This window comes from Mustela erminea, chromosome 7 (assembly GCF_009829155.1).
Source record: "Mustela erminea isolate mMusErm1 chromosome 7, mMusErm1.Pri, whole genome shotgun sequence".
Lineage (NCBI taxonomy): Eukaryota > Metazoa > Chordata > Mammalia > Carnivora > Mustelidae > Mustela > Mustela erminea.
In genome coordinates this window covers 107,392,370-107,412,155 of record NC_045620.1, presented here as the reverse complement: position 1 = coordinate 107,412,155, position 19,786 = coordinate 107,392,370, and the positions used below count along the sequence as shown (strand labels likewise).

The following is a 19,786-nucleotide window of genomic DNA, read 5'->3' as shown; positions in this document are numbered from 1 at the left end:
TCTTAACTCAGGTATTCACATAGAAGCGCTTTCTCTTACCAGCATAGAACACAGAATTTATGAATTGGCTAGCTACCTAGAAGTTTCAACCCATAGCTCACAAGTTACTAAAATTCATTCATGAATATTTTAAATTAGAGAGGGATTTCACTGGTAGATAGTAAGAGTCAGCATCTTTTAGTCTTTCATCTTCTACCTTGCATGCACTAAGGCATGTTAAGTGACATCGCTAAACTTTTTAAATTCTTTCATGCCCTTTTCTCTCTCCTAAATAGTATTTCTTTTAATCTGAAGGGGAAATGATCTTTTTCCAGGTATTAGTTTTAAAGCTTCAAAATTACAAGAACTGTCATTATGATTTCTTCATTGGCTTATTTTAGTGGTTGATTTTTTTCCCATCTTAAAAACAAAACTTGCTAGTCTTGTCCTGTTCTCTTCACATCAGACAATTCTTCCCTGAGGGTGCCCGGGTGGTTCAGTCGTTAAGCATCTGCCTTCGACTCAGGTCATGATCCCAGAGTCCTGGGATCAAGCCCCGTATCGGGCTCCCTTCTCAGTGGGGAGCCTCCTTCTCCCTCTCCATCTCTCTTGGCTTCTGTTCCCTCTCTCGCTGTGTCTCTCTCTGTCAAATAAATAAAATCTTTTAAAAATAATAATTCTTCCTAAAACTTGGCTTCTGCCATGTTCAAGACTTACCTTACATTTGTTTATTCATTCTCCAAATACTTAACTTAATACCTAACTCTAAAGTCCTCCAAGCAGCTATGTATGCCCTTTATAACCTGCCTTCCTCTCACTTATCCAGTCTCTAGTTGTCTTCAGTTGCCATTCTTTGCTTTATACCTCATATTTTGCCATGCTTTTTCTGAAGCACCATCCTTCCCTTCAAATGCCCTTTATTTTAGAGCAAATGAGCATGGGGTGAGGGGCAGTGGGCAAAGGGAGAGGGAGATAGTGTTAAGCATACTCCACAATGAGCAGGGTACCCAGTGCAGGGCTCCATCTCTTAACCCTGAGATCAGGACCTGAGCCAAAACCAGGAGTCCAAGGCTTAACCCACTGCACCACCCAGGCACCTCTTCAAGTGCTCTTGTAAAAAGATTGGATACGTCATTTATTATGTAGTTAAATTTAACCATTATTTTACCTCTCAAAAGGCTGTTCACATTTTGACTTCTGTAAATGTGAACAAGAAACGACCTTTGAAAGAATTCAGAGCACTTTGTGCATGTGGAGGTATTGGAGAGGCAGAGCGCCCCCTGCTGGTTCCTTTGAAATCACACTAAATAAAGAGCCCTCTGCTTTCCCCTCCGACATTCATACTGTCTATGCTCGTTCCCATCTCCATAGCTGTGCAGCTGTTCCTCCTCCTGCTACTGAACCGCCTATTCCCTCAGTGTTCAGCTCAGCCTATCCTACGTCCTTACTAAAGGTTTTTCTGTGTCTTCTATTGTTCATTTCCCTTTTATAACCGTCTCTATTGTATATGGTCACCATCAGTGAAATTGGCTTTTAATTGTCCTTGGTTTCAATTGACTTATTTCTTTTTCCCCATCTCTGGTTTAATCTTCAAAAACACTGATCCTATCATCTTAACTTTCTGTTTAGATGCTACCTAGCAAAGAAACCCAGTGGGCATTTAGTGATTACTTAAATAGAAATGAGAACACATTGTATTTAGCACCATTTTGCAGAATTTATCCTTCAGTGGATGTTGGAAACGTGATATTTAAAGGCATTATTAGAATTTCATTGAAATTTTCTAAAAGGGAGAAAAAGTCAGCAATCTTTTTTTTTTTTAAGTACTAATATCTGAAGAAAACTTTGATTTTTACTTCTTAACAGGTGGTTTGTTCTGGATGCAGAAACCAGAGATCTAGTTTCTATCCACACAGATGGGAATGAACAGCTCTCCGTGGTGCGCTACTCAGTAGGTAGGCGGATTTACCCCCATCCTGGCACTCACGGCATTTCTCTGTCAGTGCATATTTTCACTTCCACTAAAACGGACTACTTTTTTCTTTACTCTCTAAACTTGTTAACTATTGAATATGTTTCCCCCAAAATCAGATTAAATTCTGTTGCAGGAAACTGCAAAAGATCTTCTAAAGTTAAACAGCATTCTAAATCATCAAGCAAATTTAGAATGAACTGTTACAACTGCATTTGCAGTTGAAAGCAGAATACAGTCAAATCCCACTTTGGGGGAATTACACATACTTGGGATTTTGAATAGGTATTGGGCTGAATGTTACATCTATTTAGCAATCTTTTTTGTATGTAAGAAGATATAAATTATAGTAATATTCAAAATACACACTATTAGAGGCTGTTCAAGTTCTTTAAAATCTAGTTGTATTACTGGCTATGTCATGATTTTGTAAGATAAAATACTCAGCAACTCATAAGAATTTTAAAAATTCAGTTAGCCTTGTTTGAATAATTATACTTTATTCAGAATGTTCATTATGTTTCTATAATATTCCCATTCCCTTTTCCTGTTATTAACATGTTTCCATTCATGTTATTCTTCCATGGAGTTAGTGTAAATGACATTTGCTTATATTTGAAAATATATTCCAGTCCTTTAGATCAGTGTGGGATTCAGAGGCTCTTTTTGATTGCTTCTGAGTTGTTTAAAAGGAAGTGCAGAATACTGTTCTCTGAGTTAAACATGGAAGGAAGAATATTTGCTCAGGCTATAAGCCTGACAAGTTATCTTAAAGCAGAAAAGGTTTTCTGTTTGGCTTGGCTTTTTTAGTGTTGTCTTAGCAAATTGCTACAAATGTAGCAATTAAAATCCAAAGATCAGTTGGACTTTATTGACCGTCTGTTCTGTGGTAAGAACAATAGAAGAGACCATAAAAGAAGAGAACATAGTCCCTTCCCAAGCTGGAGAGTCATGTGTGCTCAGCTGAAATGAGCAGTTGAACACTCAGCTCATGAGTGCTATGTACTTAGACCCATAAGAGCTCGTTAACTTCCCTGGAGCCAGTGTGTAACTAACTAGGAGGAGATGACCCCGGAGTCCCCGACCTTTGAGTATCTCCAAGAAATGACTGGACTAGATGGCCATGTTTTTCAAGTGTGCTTAGTGATGGAAGGATTCATTCATCAAATACCAAATAAGAAAAGACAAATATCATATGATCTCACTGATAGGAGCAATTTGAGAAACAAGACAGAGGATCATAGGGGAAGGAAGGGGAAAATGAAACAAGACGAAACCAGAGAGGGAGACAAACCATAAGAGACTCTTAATTTCAGGAAACATACTGGAGGGGAGGGGAGTGGGAGGGATGGGGTTGCTGGGTGATGGATGCTGGGGAGGGTATGTGCTATGGTGAGTGCTGTGAATTGTGTAAGACTGATGAATCACAGACCTGTACCCCTGAAATAAATAATACATTATATGTTAAGAAATCTTTAAAAAGTAAGTCTTTTTTAGTTTGCCTCAAAAAAAAATGCAAAATAACAGTTAAATTGGTGAGATTTAACATTTGTAAAATATCATTCATTTAGTACAGGTCCAATAAAATAGCTCAGTACATTTCTCTAGTTAACATTTTTTCCTGTCTCATTCTAGATGGCACCCTCCTGGCTGTAGGATCTCATGACAACTTTATTTACCTCTATGTAGTCTCAGAAAATGGAAGAAAGTATAGCAGACATGGAAAGTGCACTGTAAGTATTGAAGTAAAGTAAATTCAGCTGTAAAATTGTTGGAAAATTTTACTTGTGATAAGAAGTTAGACATTGATGTATCCATTGTTTTACTATCCTTAACTGCTTTAAACTTTAATCTCTTTGAAAACAGATTTACTTTAACAGCAGAATATTGCAGTTCCCTGTGTGATTTAGAAGTGTTTCTTCTTTAATGGGAGTTTAATATCTGTCTGTTTCTGACTAGTTTTAAGGCAGTGTCTTAAATCAAAGCTGTTTCCATAGGAAACGCTTAGAATAACACTTTTTGAAAATTGATGAGTCAGAAATGAAGGGGTGTCTCACTTTTAATCCCAGTGTCCCACATTCCTGTCCACCGCCAACACCCTGCAATCTCCTGTATCACCTCTTTTACCACTAAAGTAAAATAATTTATATGGAGATCTGTCTGCATTAAGAGTTAACAGAAGCATATTTCCTTGAATTTGTTCTTTTTTTTTTTTTCCTTCTTGAATTTGTTCTGATTGACTTTGTTATCATTGTAAGGTAAACGATTCAGTTCTGCAGACGTGCTGAGTACACCTTATGGCAAGCATTCTGCTAACTTAAGAAATGTTCTAGACACCAGTAATATATGTAAGATTTATTCCTTGTCCTCAAAAAGTATACATTTTAGGTGAGGCAGGACCAGGAAGGCAGGCAGTATAGCATCGTGGTTAAGAGCACCGACTTGGGATCAGACTACCTGGATTTGAATTCTTATTTCACCAATTCTAAGCTAGTGTGACCTTGGGAAGTTACTTACATCTGTTTCAGTTTTTTCATCTATAAAATGAGGATAAGAGCAGTTTCTGCTTCACTGGATTAAAATAAATTAATGCATATAAAATACTTTGAATAGTGCTTGGCAAATAATAGGTACTCAATATGTGTTGACTATTATTTTTATAAAAAATGAAGTAGCTTGGTGTGTATGTTAGGAAAGGTAGAAAATTACTTGATGAAATAGTGGTTAGTGGCGGCACATATCACAAAATGGTTTTAGGGGGATAAATAAAAGACTTAATTTTTAGAAACATACATAAGTGAAACCCAGGCCATTTACTATTCAAAGAAGAGACTTGTTTATATACTTTGTGCACACACATGTGTACATGCACACATATATTTTGTACCATAGGCTAAAACCAGCCTATAAAATGATCTACAGGCAACATCAAAGTTTTAGAATTTATCCAGAATATTTTTTTGCCTTGATAACCGTTATGAATCATTACCCATTAATTTATTGAAATGTCTTTTAATTGATTATCGTGATATTTGTGATCTAAAATAGTACAGTAATGCTTCATTGTAACCACATGAGCAAATGAAATGTTCCACTGAAAAAAATTTTCAAGTTACTATAGTTTACCCTACCAGGCACCAAGTTTTTCTTAATTTTTCACTCCAACCTTTTAAAAAAAGTTCATATCTTAATAAATAAGAGTATATCAATTAAAGTATAATCTTGTAGAATCACAAAATTTCACAGGTAGCTCTGTAGCACACACTTGGCTCAGCTCTTATTTTACTGATGTAGAGACTGATTTTCAGACAAGATAAAGGCCTTGTCTTTGGTCACATCTTGATGTGGCAAATCCAGGGCTGACCCTCTTCTTTTAGTAGAGCAGACTTTCCAGTGTAATGTTAAATGCCTCCGATTTTTCTGTGTGTATCTCATTGTCTTGTGCTCTTATGGTACAACTGATCCAGAAAGGAAACAGCAGTGAATGTCACTAGATAATGAGAATGACTTTGGAAGTGTTGAGAAATGGCAAGCTTATCAGTTGCATGAGACTTGGCCTTCTCCAATTAAGCAGCTTTTATCTTTAAAGCATTTGAAAGTATTATTTTGAGATATCCTTAGGAACTGTTAAAGTTGATAGTACTGTTGGAGGCTATAATGAAAGGCTCAGCTACTCTGCTTTTCTCATTATCGAATGTTCTGTGCTCTGCTTCCTGCTGTCACTTCTCCTTGCTGTCTGCTTCTACCAGCTGGTCTTACAGTTTCATGTTAACTGCTTTTATCTCTTGTCTGCTAGGGTCTAGGACAGACAGAATGGAGCTAATGCTAGTTTTGCTGCTTACTAGATTGAGATTTTAGGCAAGTTATTTAACTTCTTTGAATCTCAATTTTATTATCTTATAATTGGGCATTATAACAGTTCCTACTATATAGCATTGTTGTGAAGACTGGGAACTACTCTCAGAGTTGCAAATACAAATGCTCTTTCTATTTTATTTCTAGTACTAGTACTAGTCAGTATTTAAGTAACCACCATAGTTTAGAACTTTAGAGAATCTCCCTTTAATAAGTTAACCAAGGAGTTGGAGCCTGTCCCTCTTTGTGGCATCATTTTATGTGCAAATGTCAGTTGAGAAGATGACTGGTACCCAAGAAAACTAAACAAGTGAGGCATGCTTGACGAAGTTACTGTGGGCCAAGGCCTCGCTCACAGTCATAAGCTGAGAAACAAAACAAGATCCATTTTAGAGAAATGGACTCATATCATGCAAGTTCTCCAAAACTGTCTTATAAAATACCAATTTCTAAAAGCTAACTGGTAAGGGACTGAATCTTAGTTTCTTCTGGCCAATCAGGTTTTCTCTCTATAAGCAACCCTCAGGAAACCAACAGAATGCTAGTTTATTCATTTAAAATAAGGTATGTAAATGCCATGGGGACAGAACATGCCCATCCTCCAGCCAGTACTTCCCTTCAGGCAAAAATACGCATGTGAAACCAGAGTATAATCAGGAGGTGGGCAGCCTTGGCACCTACATCCCCAGAAGTCAGTAGCTACCCCTGGAACTGGTCTTCAGGTCCCTCTATCCTAGACATTAGGTGGGTACTGTCCACATTTGCCTCTGTGACTCCTTGGTGACCACCCACCTGAATGACACTTTTTTGGACAGATTCATATGTGCAGTCAGGTTGTAGCCTATCCTTGCTGGCCTTGGACCTATGATGACACTTCTTAACCTTTTTCTGCTCTTACACTATGTTGATTGTAAAGTTAACTCTCGGAGGTTCCTGGGGGACTTCTATTGCAGTTTCTGTAAACACACAAAACTTGCTCTTCCAGTCATTGAATTTACTTGCTCTTATGTAGCAACCTCAGACACCTCAAGTTTATTTACTACACATCATCCCAGGCCTTCTCTTGGAAGAAACCCCAGTGATCTTCCAAGAAGTAATCTCCTCATGAACCTGACCTCTCTGGGCAGGCTGAGGGATGGAGAGGAAGAGAGAATGGAGTCATCCCTCTATACTGTTTGTCTGTGGCAGCCTTTCATTTTCTCTTCTATGACCTCTGTCCTCAGACTTCCCGGGTTTGCCCCTGGGAGCACTGCTTACGGGCTCCCCCTAGGTGCTCTGCACTCCCTCCAGCACACACCCCAAGCTGGCTCTACCAGATCTGTGGCATTTTCTGCCTGGTAATTAGACCATATAATTTAAAATAACCTTTTTTCTTTCTTTTACTTTCCATGAAAACATCCATCTTCTTAGTGTTTAGTACATACTAGAAAAAGTGGTTTGCTTAAACTGTAGGATTCAGGGGTTCATGGCTGTATCACATATTGACTGTAGCAGTTTGATTCAGTTCTTTTTGAGAGCGTGTGCGCACTTGCACGAGCTTGCTCACACGAGCTGCAGTCAGTGGGGGTAGGGCCCGCGGGAGAGGGAATCTCAAGCAGACTCCATGCTGAGCATAGAGTGGGGCTTGATCACGTGACTATGAGATCATGAACCGAGCTGAAACCAGACCCTGACACCTAAGCGACTGAGCCACCCAAGCACCCCTAAGCATTTTGATACTATAACTGCTTCTATAGAAAAGTTTATTTTAAAAAAAAAAAAAAAGGCTTTGGGTTCTGGAGCTCTTTTTAACTTGTCTCCTGCAAAGCCTTAAGGTTGTGAGTGGGGCTAAGCTGGGCTGGTATGGATATGATTTTCTTTGCTTTGCACACTGGGCATTTCTTATAATATTTAATGTGTAAGAAATATCTTACAGCTAAAAAGAATTTGAAGACCACTGGTTGGTTATCTGAAATTCCTTGAGGAATGTGAGTTGAGGATTGTGAAGTTTTACAATCTTGTTGCTTTCCACACAGTTTCTTTATCTCAGCTGTGCTATTTTGAAATGTACTGAAAAAGTCCTTAGTTACTTATAAATTCCTTTTCTTAAAGTGCTACTCTGAAATTACGTTCTGCTCATCTTCAGTGTTAGAGAAATGATTAAAAGATAAGCATGAATTAAATGCTGTGCTCTCTGACCTGGGCTTAAACTCTGGCTCCACCATTTCTTTATGAAGTTAAGAAACCTCTCTCTGTCCCCTGGACTTGTTCTCTGCTAAGTGGGCACCCTCATGCAGGCTGTTGAGAGACCCAGAGTTGACCATGGATACACTGTGCCGAGAATGTTCTCTGCTCAGTATTGGATGCCAGCAACAGCAGCAGCAGCACTGTACTCGGTAACTAGATGAGCCCCGGGCTGTACTTGGGCATGTTTTTCAGCATTGAATATGAATCTGTGAAAGTTCAAGAAGAGTTTTCTAATTATGGATAATTGTGTATTTTCCTTGAAAGAGTTTAAATGTTCTGATTAACCTAAAGTTTCTACTCTACTTGCAGTAGGATTAAGATGATTTTATTCTACACCCGATTGCCAACATACTGGCTTTCTGCTTGACTCGAATTCCTATATTCCTTTTAACACTGCTACTCTGAGATGGTAACATAGGAAATGAAATATATTGGAGTTGCAGTGATGCACTGTTTCAGAGTCTGTTAGGATAGGAAAGAAGTGCTGGTAAAAGTAAGTGTCCTTTTTGCCAGGAGTTTGATTAATTGAAAATATACATCAAAGAAGAAAAAAGTCTAAAACTGTCTGCTTAGAAATATCTAAGAAACTAATCCATAAAACTTACCAGTATTTCAGTAAGGCATTAGGATCATTGTTACTGTAACAGGATATATGCAGTACCTGGTGACTTAAAAAAAATGAGGGGTGTGTTCTCATTTAAGCAGAAGTCATCAGAGACTCAAAATCTTTCTTTATATTCTGTCATTCTCTGGTTATCAGATCCTCGTTCCAGGAGGAAAAGATTAGACTGGGGAAAGGTACTTCTCCTCCTAAGTCCATTCTCTAAAAGTTTCCCTGGAAGCCCCACTCAGTGGTTTCTGGCACCCTAGCTGCAGAAGGGGTTGGGAAATCAGTGTTTCAGCTCCATCCTTCAGGGAAGGGGGCGGAATGTGGCTTGACTTAGACAGCTGTTCAGGACACCGAAGAATAGCTTTCCCTGGGGGAACCCAGCCTGCTCAGTTGGAAGAGAATGCAGCTCTTGACCTCGGGTTGTTGAGTTAGAGCTCCACATGGCCTGTAGAGATTACTTAAATAAAAAAATATATATCTATTTTAAAAAAAAAGAACAGCTTTCCCTTGAACCAGCAAAAGAGCATCAGAAACATGATGGGACGGGGGGGCACCTGGATGGCTCAGTCGGGTAAGTGGTTAAGTGTCTAGAAGTGTCTGCCTTCTGGCTTGGGTCATGATCTGGGGGTCCTGGGATGAGCCCCAAGTGAGGCGCCCTGCTCACCGGGAAACCCACTTCTCTCTCTGCCTCTCCCTCCCCCTGCTTTTGCGCATGCTCTCCCTCTCTTTCTCGAATAAATCAATAAATTTTTTTTAAAAAGAAATGCAGTTGCGGGGGGGGAATATCCTGTTCTCAAAAGCAACAAAAACAAAAAGATGTTTTGAGAATAAATCTAGCAAGTAAAGCACAGGAAATATGGTTGAAAAAAACGAACCGAAAAAATAGAGACATAATGTGTTTTTAGATTAAAAGACTTGATAAAAATATCCGTTCTCTACAAATTCCTCTCCAAATTTGATGCCATCTTACTTAAGTTTTCAGCATTGATAAAGTGGTTCTAAAGTTCTGAAGTTTCTGAAGTTTTCCACATCCCACAAAACTATCAAAACTAGGCAGATAGACTAATTGAACAGAAAAGAGAGTCCAGAAACAGATGTCTGTTTATATGGATATCTAGATAACAAAAGAGGTATTTCAAATCCGTGGAGTACGAATGGACTGTTCTCTACCTGCATTTTCCAGCATCGCAGCTACTAACCAGAACTTTCTGTTCATGAAACTAAGTACAATCCAGTTCCATTTCAAGTACTCAGAAGCCACAGGTGGCTAGTTGCTGCTGCACTGGACTGTGTACATACACAACACTTTAATTACTACAGAAAGTTCTACTGGACAGCACTGCTCTAGATTCTGGGGGGAGTCACCTGAATGCCTCCTTAGGGAAAATGCTAGATCCCTAACTCTAGGCCTTGCTACTTTTTAAAAAACTCTTCATGTAATTTTAATATATAACCAGTGTTACAACTCACTGATTTAGATGATCCTCTCGGTGACAAAGATTTAGCTAAAATATTTCTCATTTTTTTTCAGAGTAGTATTTTTGGGCTTCATCTGTTTACTATGATTACTTAATAATAGTAGTGAAAGTGCTAGCTTAGAGTACTTTACTGTTTCTTTTCAAGGAAGTATAATAGATTTATAGTGTCTAGATTTAACTGTGTCTCGTGCCCTTGGGGTGGAATGTGAGGCTACCTTCCCTCATGCAGTACACGCACCTTCCGTGGCCTGTGAGCTGGGCAGGGCAAGGACTCTCTAGAGTGCTGTCTGGGAAGGTAACATTATAGACCCCAGTTACATTTAATCTTCTCTTTGCTTTTTTTTTTTTTTTTTTTAAGATTTTATTTATTTATTTGTCAGAGAGAGAGAGAGCGAGAGCGAGCACAGGCAGACAGAGTGGAAGGCAGAGTCAGAGGGAGAAGCAGGCTCCCTGCGGAGCAAGGAGCCCGATGTGGGACTCGATCCCAGGACGCTGGGATCATGACCTGAGCCGAAGGCAGCTGCTTAACCAACTGAGCCACCCAGGCGTCCCTTCTCTTTGCTTTTATATTGGAATCCATACCAGGGAAAAAATACTCAGTTCGTTTTTCCAGTAGAAATTGGTAACTTCCCCAAAGTCTTTTCTGTATTGGGTACTTTTTCTTCTCAGGCCCCCCCCCCCTTTTTTTTTTAAAGATTTATTTGTTTGTTTGACAGAAATCACAAGTAGGCAGAGAGGGGTAAGTCTTTTCTGTATTGGGTAGGCAGAGAGAGGGGAAAGCAGGCTCCTGGCTAAGCAGAGAGCCCAATGCGGGGCTCGATCCCAGGACCCTGAGATCATGACCTGAGCCGAAGACAGAGGCTTTCACCCACTGAGCCATCCAGGAGCCCCTCAGGGGCCCTTTTTGAGAATACTTTATACTCATTTACCTTCTAAATATGTGCTGTGTCCAATACAGATGGAACTACATGAATATTATGTGTACAGTGCTTCTGATGCTCCTCTAAATAATGTTATTAAGCCTTTTCACAGAGTCCCAGATGATATTTTTAAATATTTCTATATTAGTATGAATGCTTCTTGGAGGACAGCACTTTGCCTAGTTAATCTGTTAATATCCTTCATGCACATAGCCAGCAGTTTTCTTCTCTGAGAGGCATGGCTTCTAATGCCAGAGCCAGGCATCATGCATACCATGAAAAGGATTTGTGTGAACCTTATCCTCCTGCCAGATTCAGAAAATATCCAGTAACCATATGTGTCCTTCTGGTTTTGAAACTTGATTTCTTGTGAAGTTGGTAGGTCTCCATTTTGCTTAGCAAGTGATTCCCAACTTTTTTTCCAGTATACCTCCTAAACTCGGGATTTTAGGCACTTAACAGTTCTCAAATTCACAGCATTTAAATGTATTTAAATGTGTAAATATATTTGTCATATAGCACTGTGAGGGAGATCATAGCTCCAGAGAGGTATCGTTAGACTTCAGAAGGATAATGGAGTAATCAGAAGACTATGTGAATTGGGGCGCCTGGGTGGCTCAGTGGGTTAAAGCCTCTGCCTTCGGCTCAGGTCATGATCCCAGGGTCTGGGACCGAGCCCTCCATCAGGCTCTCTGCTCGGCAGGGAGCCTGCTTCCCTCTCTCTCTGCCTGTCTCTCTGCCTACTTGTGATCTCTGTCAAATAAATCTTTAAAAAAATTTAAGAATAAAAAAGAATACTATGTGAATCATTAGAAACTGCATCTAATGTACTTTGAGTTTTCTTAATTTAAAAAAATACGTGCAGAAAGCTAGTAGTTCAAAAAGTACAATAGAAAGTAAATATGCTTTACCACAGACTATAGGAAATAAAAGTGCTTTTGAGTCTCATTGTGCCACCATTAAGACTTGTGATTTATCTTAGAAATCCTCAAATGCTTACATAGAAAAGCAACAAAATACAGCATTTAATAGTTTTTTTGTCTTAATTCCCACAGTGTTAGTAAAAATTAGACCAGAAAAAGATCATGTCTCCTGTTTAAGGAATGTTTTAATGAGTCAGATGGTCATATTGGATCCAGCTGTTTGAAAGAGTACATATTGGGTGACTTTTCCCCAGAAATAGTCTTTGGAGATAAGAGTTTTTCTAGGAGACCTCCCCATGCCCATGTATCTGTGCCACATTCCCCAGCTCTGGGGCTCTACCGTGGGTGCTAAGCAGCAGCCCAGGAAAGCTGTGCTCTCTGTGACCAACCTGGAACCCTTACTTCATTCTTGAAAACTAAGTGCTTCTAAAGGGGAGATCAGTGACTTGAAAAAAGGCCCAACGGTAGGTGATCAGTGAAGTGTCCTTTAAGGCACAAACCTGTGAGACTCCTCTTGGAAGTCTGACACAGGTAGTAGGTGCTCGTTGCTGCTGTCTGGTTGGAAAGGCCAGCAAGATACTCCCAAGTTCCAGGTGCTCAGTGTGTCCCACTGTAGTGAGATCCCTTTTTCGTTCCAAAGTTGTTTTGTTTTTGTTAAGATTTTATTTATTTTAGAGAGAGAATGCCAGAGCAAGGGGAGGAACAGAGGGAGAGGGACAAGCAGACTCCACACTGAGCAGAGCCCGACGCAGGGCTTGATCCCATGACTCTGACATTGTGACCTGAGCAAAATCAAGAGTTGGCTGAGCCACCTTTCGCCCCCATTCCGGAGTTCTCCTAGAACTCTTGGTGTATCTCTCGGTATCTTTGCATACCTGCGCCTTCAGTTCCCAGCAAGATAGGGTGAAAAAGAACTAGAGATCTTCTGTGAGCTCAAGTCAGTTCTTAAACGCTATGATGCTCCTCTGTACACATTAGGAATTCCAGATGAATGGCTTCTCAGAAAACCTGTTGGCTACTAAACTCTTGATTGTTCAGAATGCTAAATGCTTTCTAATAGTTGATCTTTTATTTCCTAGGGACATTCCAGCTATATCACACACCTTGACTGGTCCCCAGACAACAAGTATATTATGTCCAACTCAGGAGACTATGAGATACTGTACTGTAAGTACAAATGATTACATCCAGCTGAGACAGGTCTGTCCAGGGCGCAAAGGAACCGGCTGTGCAGAATGTGAATTGTGCAGAGAGTGCGTGCTGGCTCTCTGACTTGACAGTATGTTACTCTGAGCTAAAGAGTGAAAATCTCAAATGTAGTTCACTTCTCCGAGAAAGTAACGAATTAATTTACATATGTAGACATGTAGTCCTAAGAAATTACTCAGGGAGATGGCTACTCTAACCCACTGAGCCACCCAGGTGCCCGGAGATTGCTGCTCTTATATGGCTTTGTATTTAAGTTTTCCTGGAGAGAGGAAAGAGTATATACATGGGCACTTATGCTTTTTAAAGAAAGAACAATTTCAGTGGGGAACAGTTTTATAATTTTATAAACCCTGTTAAAGGGAACACTATTTTTCCTTTTTAAATGCATCTTAGTGTTTTTCAGTGTATGGATTACAAACAAACATAGCTAGTTTGAATCAAGGTACATTTTCAAATACATTTATACAGGCACTATGACTATATTTCCTGTTTCTGAATTTAAAGGGGACATTACACATGGCTGCAAACTAATCAGGAATCGATCTGATTGTAAGGACACGGATTGGACAACCTATACCTGCGTACTAGGCTTTCAAGTCTTTGGTAAGAACATGACACCTGATGAGAAAAGATGGTTTGTGGGTGTTCTTGTACATAGTAATTACTTGCTTAAATTTCTAAATAAAAAAAGAGTCTGTGTGTGTTCTTCAGTGTTATTGCTATTAATGTCAGATTCGAGAAATCGAGTGTATTAGGATCAAACTAATATGAAGTTCTCTGCAAAATCCACCAGACTTTTGGTCCTTAATACAAAAGATACTTGAAATAAGTATACATAATAGCACAGATTGCCTTCCCATTTTTTTCCTCCACGTGAAAACTGAAGTATTTTAATTTGTAAAAGCATTTTTAAAATAGCTTGAGCATAACACATAATTTCACCTTCTTAAAGAGAACAGTACAGTGGTTTTAGAACTGTAGTGTGGCCATCGTCACTGTCTAATTTGAGAACATTTTCATCATCCCAGTAAGAAACCTTCTACCCACAGGCAGTCCCTCCCTACTCCTCCCCACCCCGGTACCCACCAGCCACTAATCTACTTTCTTTCTCTAATAACTTGCTTATTCTGGACTTCCATGTAGAGTGTTTTTAAGACCCATCCACACTGTAGCATGTGTCAGCACTTTCTTTTATGGCTGAGTGAGAGCCCTTGTACGCATATTGTATGCATGCACCACATTTTGTTTATCCGCCTTCAGGTGACGAGACACTTGGGTTGTTTCTGCTTTTCAGTTAATACAAATAATGCTGCTTTGAACAAGTATGTTCAAGATTTTCTATAGACATGTGTTCATTTCCCTTGAAATATACCTAGGAGCGGAATTCCAGAGTCCAGTGGTAACCGTGTGTTTAACCTTATGAAGAACTGCCAGACTGTTTGCCAAAGTGGCTGCTCTATTTACATTCCCACTAGCGTGACTTCCCAGGATTCTGTTTCCCCACTTCCTTGTCAGCAGTTCTTACTCTCTTGCATGTGAATGTCCAGGTGTCCCAGCACCATCTGTCGAAATATAAAGGCATTTTTTGGGAGATGTTATTTAAAGATAAAATTTGGAAATCATTCCTAATCTCATGTTTTAGATATTTCTCAAAATCTTTTCCTGTGACCGTTTTCTAAGCCCTTCTCAATCTGGGGGTACCCTTCTGAAGAAGTTATAAGACAAATGGAAAAGTTAAGATAATAAAGCCTTGTCTGCGAAGTACCAAAAAGAGATGTTCTACTCAGTAGTTAGACTCCTGGATACGAAGGGGACATCAATACCTAAAGCAGTGTTCAGAATATTAATACTTTTCCCTTTAACAACATCTCTGCCTTCTGACAGTTGTGCTCTCTCTTCCAGCCTGATCGTAGATCAGAACAGTTCTTTTCGCGGTGTACATGAGAAAAATAATCCATTATAGGTCCCTGTGCTAAACGCAACTGCTGTAGAGACAGAGGAGAGTACTGGGCTGACAGGAAATTAAAAACTAACTCTAACTCGTCCATATACAATTAATTATTCTGGGTGAAGCTGAGACAGTAGCCAATAGCTAGTAATATTTATTTAAGAGATGTCAGTTAAGAAATGTTTCAATGTGTTTTAGCGAATTTACCAAAAACTAACTTGTTCTCTAGAATAGCACGGAACCACAGGAGGCCAGCATCTCAGCCCTTCTGTATTCCATAATTTCCATCTAGTCTTAATAGTGTTTTGTGCTAATTATGTTGAACGTGATCACCAGTGCCTCATGATTCAGAATAATTAAATTTGTTATGTCTCTGGATATAAATAATAGTTGCATGAAAATTCTGTGGGATAGCATGGGAGAGTAGTGGGTGGCCTGTGCATTTCCATTAAGATAAAGAATTTTGGAGGTCTTCTTTGAAGAGCCTGCCTGCAGAGAACAGCAGAGAAAGAGTGTACATTTCACACGGCTTCCCCAGAGTCTGCTGGGAAGAACTAAAGCTGTACCTTTGTGTTCCTGCACTTTGCTGTACGAGTAAACAGAATTTCCCCTCCGACTAGAAACTTTAAAAAGGAAGAGCTTATTTGCGGAGGGGAGTTAAGCTAAAACTATTTGTTAGCACCACCTGCTGGTTACTAGTGAGTATTTCTGTGTCTTTAAATTTTCCATCTTGAGGCTGTTTTCACTGAATTTTATTAGATTTTTAGGTAAAACTTCATCCTTTGACGCATTGAACCACTAAGAAATTTGTAAGGGAAATGTTAGCAGCTAAGTTGAAGATTCTAAAATTAAATAAACCCCCGTGGCATCGCAGTTGTATTTTAGACTCATTTTTCCATACCCTCGTGTTGCCGTATCAAAGGTGTCTGGCCAGAAGGATCCGATGGGACCGATATCAATGCACTGGTGCGATCCCACAACAGGAAGGTGATCGCTGTTGCTGATGACTTCTGCAAAGTTCATCTGTTCCAGTATCCCTGCTCCAAAGCAAAGGTAAAATCAATTTATTAAAAACGAGTGTTGGAGGGCCTTTTGTTTGGGGATATTTTTGTGTTGCTGGTGAGAAGAGCTGCGCGGTTACTCCTCACTGAGATGCCGAGGGGCCCGGGGCGGGGGGTAGCGCCAGGCCGGTGCTGCTTGTTTACTCCTTCACCATTAAGGTCCAGAAACCGTTAGAGAAGACAGCAGATGTTTTATTATTTTTAGTTTATCAGTAATTTATTGGTAGATATTTAAATGTCTCCTAAACCTACTAAAATATTTTGCTACACATACATCAACATTATGAAGCTCCTGGAGCCATTTCCTAACTCACCTTCCGTCCTCCCGCTCAGTAGATTCTCCCCTACCCGGCTCAGCAGAACGTCGTTAACCTAACAGACTATTTATTACGTTATTTTTGGAAATAATATGGTCTGACTATATGGATGTATGTATGTTACTCTGTTTCTCCCATTGAAATGAGTATTAAAAGGAAATGACTGCTAACCCCATTCCTCAGACGTGCTGACTCTGGCTGGGATCTGAATTACGTCCCTTACCTGGTGGCTTCCATTGCTGTAAACAGGCATGTAAAGAGTGAGTTTAATTTTCCCGTCTCTCTCTTCCAGGCTCCCAGTCACAAGTACAGTGCCCACAGCAGCCATGTCACCAATGTCAGTTTTACTCATAATGACAGTCACCTGATTTCAACTGGTGGAAAAGACATGAGCATCATTCAGTGGAAACTTGTAGAAAAGTTATCTTTGCCTCAAAATGAGATTGTAGCCGATGGTACTCCAACCAAAGCCCCCATGTCTTCCATTGAAAGTGTCCCACAGTCTGATACTCCCACACCACCTCCTTCCCAGCCCTTCAATGAGACGGCTGAAGAAGAAAGAATAAGCAATTCTCCCACACTTCTGGAGAACAGCCTGGAACAGACTGTGGCGCCCAGTGAGGACCACGTCGAGGAGCAGAGTGAAGGGGGCAGTGAAGACCTCGGTGAGCCCGTGTATGAGGAGCCGTCCCCGGAGGGCGGCAAGGAGCGGAGTGAGGCCACTCTTCCCGAGCACCAGCAAGACCCCTCAGGCCTGTCTTAACCGCAGGGCTTCAGTGCGACTCTCTCTGCTCCTGCAGCTGCGTGTGATCTCGGGACAGTTCAGGTAACAGGCCGGGAGTGAGGCACATCACTCTCGCAGCTCTGCGTTTGCCCACGATCTGTTTTCAGTAGTCTCACCTGCCGTCTCTCAAGAGCCGCCGGCGGCCCCGCTGAAGGCTGGCTTTGCTGTGTGTTGAGAATGAACCAAACTTAACAGCAGGAAAGACTGAAACATTGTCTCAGAAATTACCCGCATACGTAAGTGGTATGATGTAAATACTGGAAACAAAGACCGCAGTTGTATGGATCTAAAATAAACCCCTTGTTATCTGAACAAGTTTTCTTCAGGAACAACCAGAGGCATCACAAACACTGTTACTCATCTGCTGGCTCAGACTGTGCTACTTTGTTTTTCCCCGGATGCAGAAAAAATCAGAAGAAAAAAAAAAATGCTCTCTTACTGAGACATTCTCCCACCCCAAATGTCTAGTGGAAATTTTTTACAAAAACTCCAGTATTGCCCCGAGTAGTGGGGTTGCCTTGAGTCCCAGCGCCGTATCCTTCCACGAGCACTAGCTGTCCAGACGCGCCTGCCTCATCTGCCGCCTGGTGCTGCCCTTTTCTGAGTCGTTGCGAGGAACAGTCCCTTCCTTTCTTGTGTGCAAATCTTATCTTAGAACTAAGAAAGCAGTGGTTTGTTAAAGAGCTTTTAATGTATATTAAACCATTAATACTCAGAAATAATGGATTCCTCCAAGGATTCCTTTACTGGCCAAAACATTTTTCAATGTTTGGCATTCAAGTGAATGGAAGAAGAAAAACCGCATGCCTATAAAACTCAACTGTAAGAATTACTTGGCTAATTTTAGCTTAGCCTTCCTCATAATTTGTTCCTTTGATAATAGGAGAAATATAAATACAATAAGTTTGAATTGGTGCTTGAAATTCATCAGTTTAGTTGTAGTTTTTATACAGATTATATTGAGGGGGTAAGACTGAAAATTACAAATTCTTTTCTATGGAAGTATGAATAACAGTCACAGTAATTTTTTATAAATTGCATACTTAACAGACTTGCTATATATGGTAATTTTTCTCTGGTAGAGTTGCTGTAAGCCTTGCAGTTCTGATGTGGCTTCCTCTGCTATTTTGGGCAATGCATGTCTTGTGCATTGGATAGTTTTGTTTTGTTTCTTGTCAAAAGACTGTTTTTTCTTAAGTACATGTTTTCTACTATAATTACCGACAAATATGCATTTCCTATATATTTGTTTATACATTGATTATAAAAAAACTTTGGATTTATTTTTTAACTTGCTGAATTTTTGTTGTTGTTGTTGTTAGATCATGTTTAGAAACTTTGAATGAGTTCAGAAGTCTTAAGTATAAGTATGCAAGTGTTTACGTGATTGTGCCATTCCAAAGTGCATCAGAACTGTCATTCCCTTCTAGTACCTTCTCAGGAGTAATGCAAATCAGGTATCTCATCATCATTTGGTAATTAATATACAAACTCCAGTGAACTCCCAAGGACACTCACATTTATATTCACATGCTGTATGTAAGGGTGCGGGTATGTGTGAAGGGGTGAGTGTAGACACTCTGTGTGTATCTCTATAGGAAGATATACGCCACATTGAAAATACTCAGTGTATATCTCTATGTGTATAGGTATATGTCCATGTATATCTCTTTCCTTTTGTTTACAGTTTTTCAAGGAAAAAAAACCTCAAAGTAGTTCTCTTCAGAAGGAGAGAGAGAGATTCCAAGCAATCCATCTTTTTTCAGTATGTTCTATACATAATTTTCAGAGAGCATCAAAAATATCGGGCCAGCACGTGTTACTCCCTGCGAGAAAAATACTGAGAAGAACAAGTAGTCCTAGAGGAAGAAGCATTTCTTTAAGCACCTGGGCAATACAGCTCTCCGTGACCAGCAGGGAGTTTATTGAGGGACACCGGTCACCTCTGGGGTTGCTGTGTACAATGAGATTTATACTCGGGATACTCTTGGGTGGAAGTTTCACAAGACACTACTAACGCGCAGAAAGCGTCCCAGCTCTCTATTGCTGGCAACTACTGTTTAATGGTCAATTAAATCTGTGATAATGGTTGCAAGTGGGTGGGATTATGAAATTGTAGATGTTTTTAGGAAAACTTGTGAATGAAAATGAATCCAAGTGTTTCATGTGAAGATGTTGAGCCATTTCTATCATGCATTCCTGTCTCATGGCAGAAAATTTTGAAGATTATAAAATAAAATGATCAAAATGTATCAGGTGTCTTGACTCCTCGTTTATACGGCTCGTTTCCATGACTGTCCGTTATCAAAAGACATGGCAGTTAATCAGGTGACGCTGGGGATACCCCTATTCTGGTCAGAACGAGCCCCACCTCATAATGTTAGAGGAAATGACTTCTGATTATGCTTCCACTTACTGGGGGGGTAGCTTCATTTTAATTTATTTCATGTCTACACTTTATCTAATGTTTAACGTGGGGTGATCCTGGTGACCCTGGTTACCTG

The 19,786-nt window shown here is 40.0% G+C and overlaps 1 protein-coding gene across 5 annotated transcripts in view; it reads left to right on the top strand.

Annotated features, from left to right (window-relative positions):
• EML4 (EMAP like 4) overlaps positions 1-19,534 on the top strand; it is a 157,488-nt gene extending 137,954 nt beyond the window's left edge. For all 5 annotated transcript variants that reach the window (XM_032352855.1, XM_032352854.1, XM_032352853.1 and 2 more), the window contains 6 exons: positions 1,846-1,934; positions 3,587-3,684; positions 13,043-13,130; positions 13,677-13,775; positions 16,043-16,173; positions 16,791-19,534. In XM_032352855.1, coding sequence (XP_032208746.1) covers positions 1,846-1,934; positions 3,587-3,684; positions 13,043-13,130; positions 13,677-13,775; positions 16,043-16,173; positions 16,791-17,261 — 976 coding nt within the window. In that variant the 3' untranslated portion in view covers positions 17,262-19,534. The remainder of the gene's footprint in view (positions 1-1,845; positions 1,935-3,586; positions 3,685-13,042; positions 13,131-13,676; positions 13,776-16,042; positions 16,174-16,790) is intronic.
• Positions 19,535-19,786: the final 252 nt, after the last annotated feature.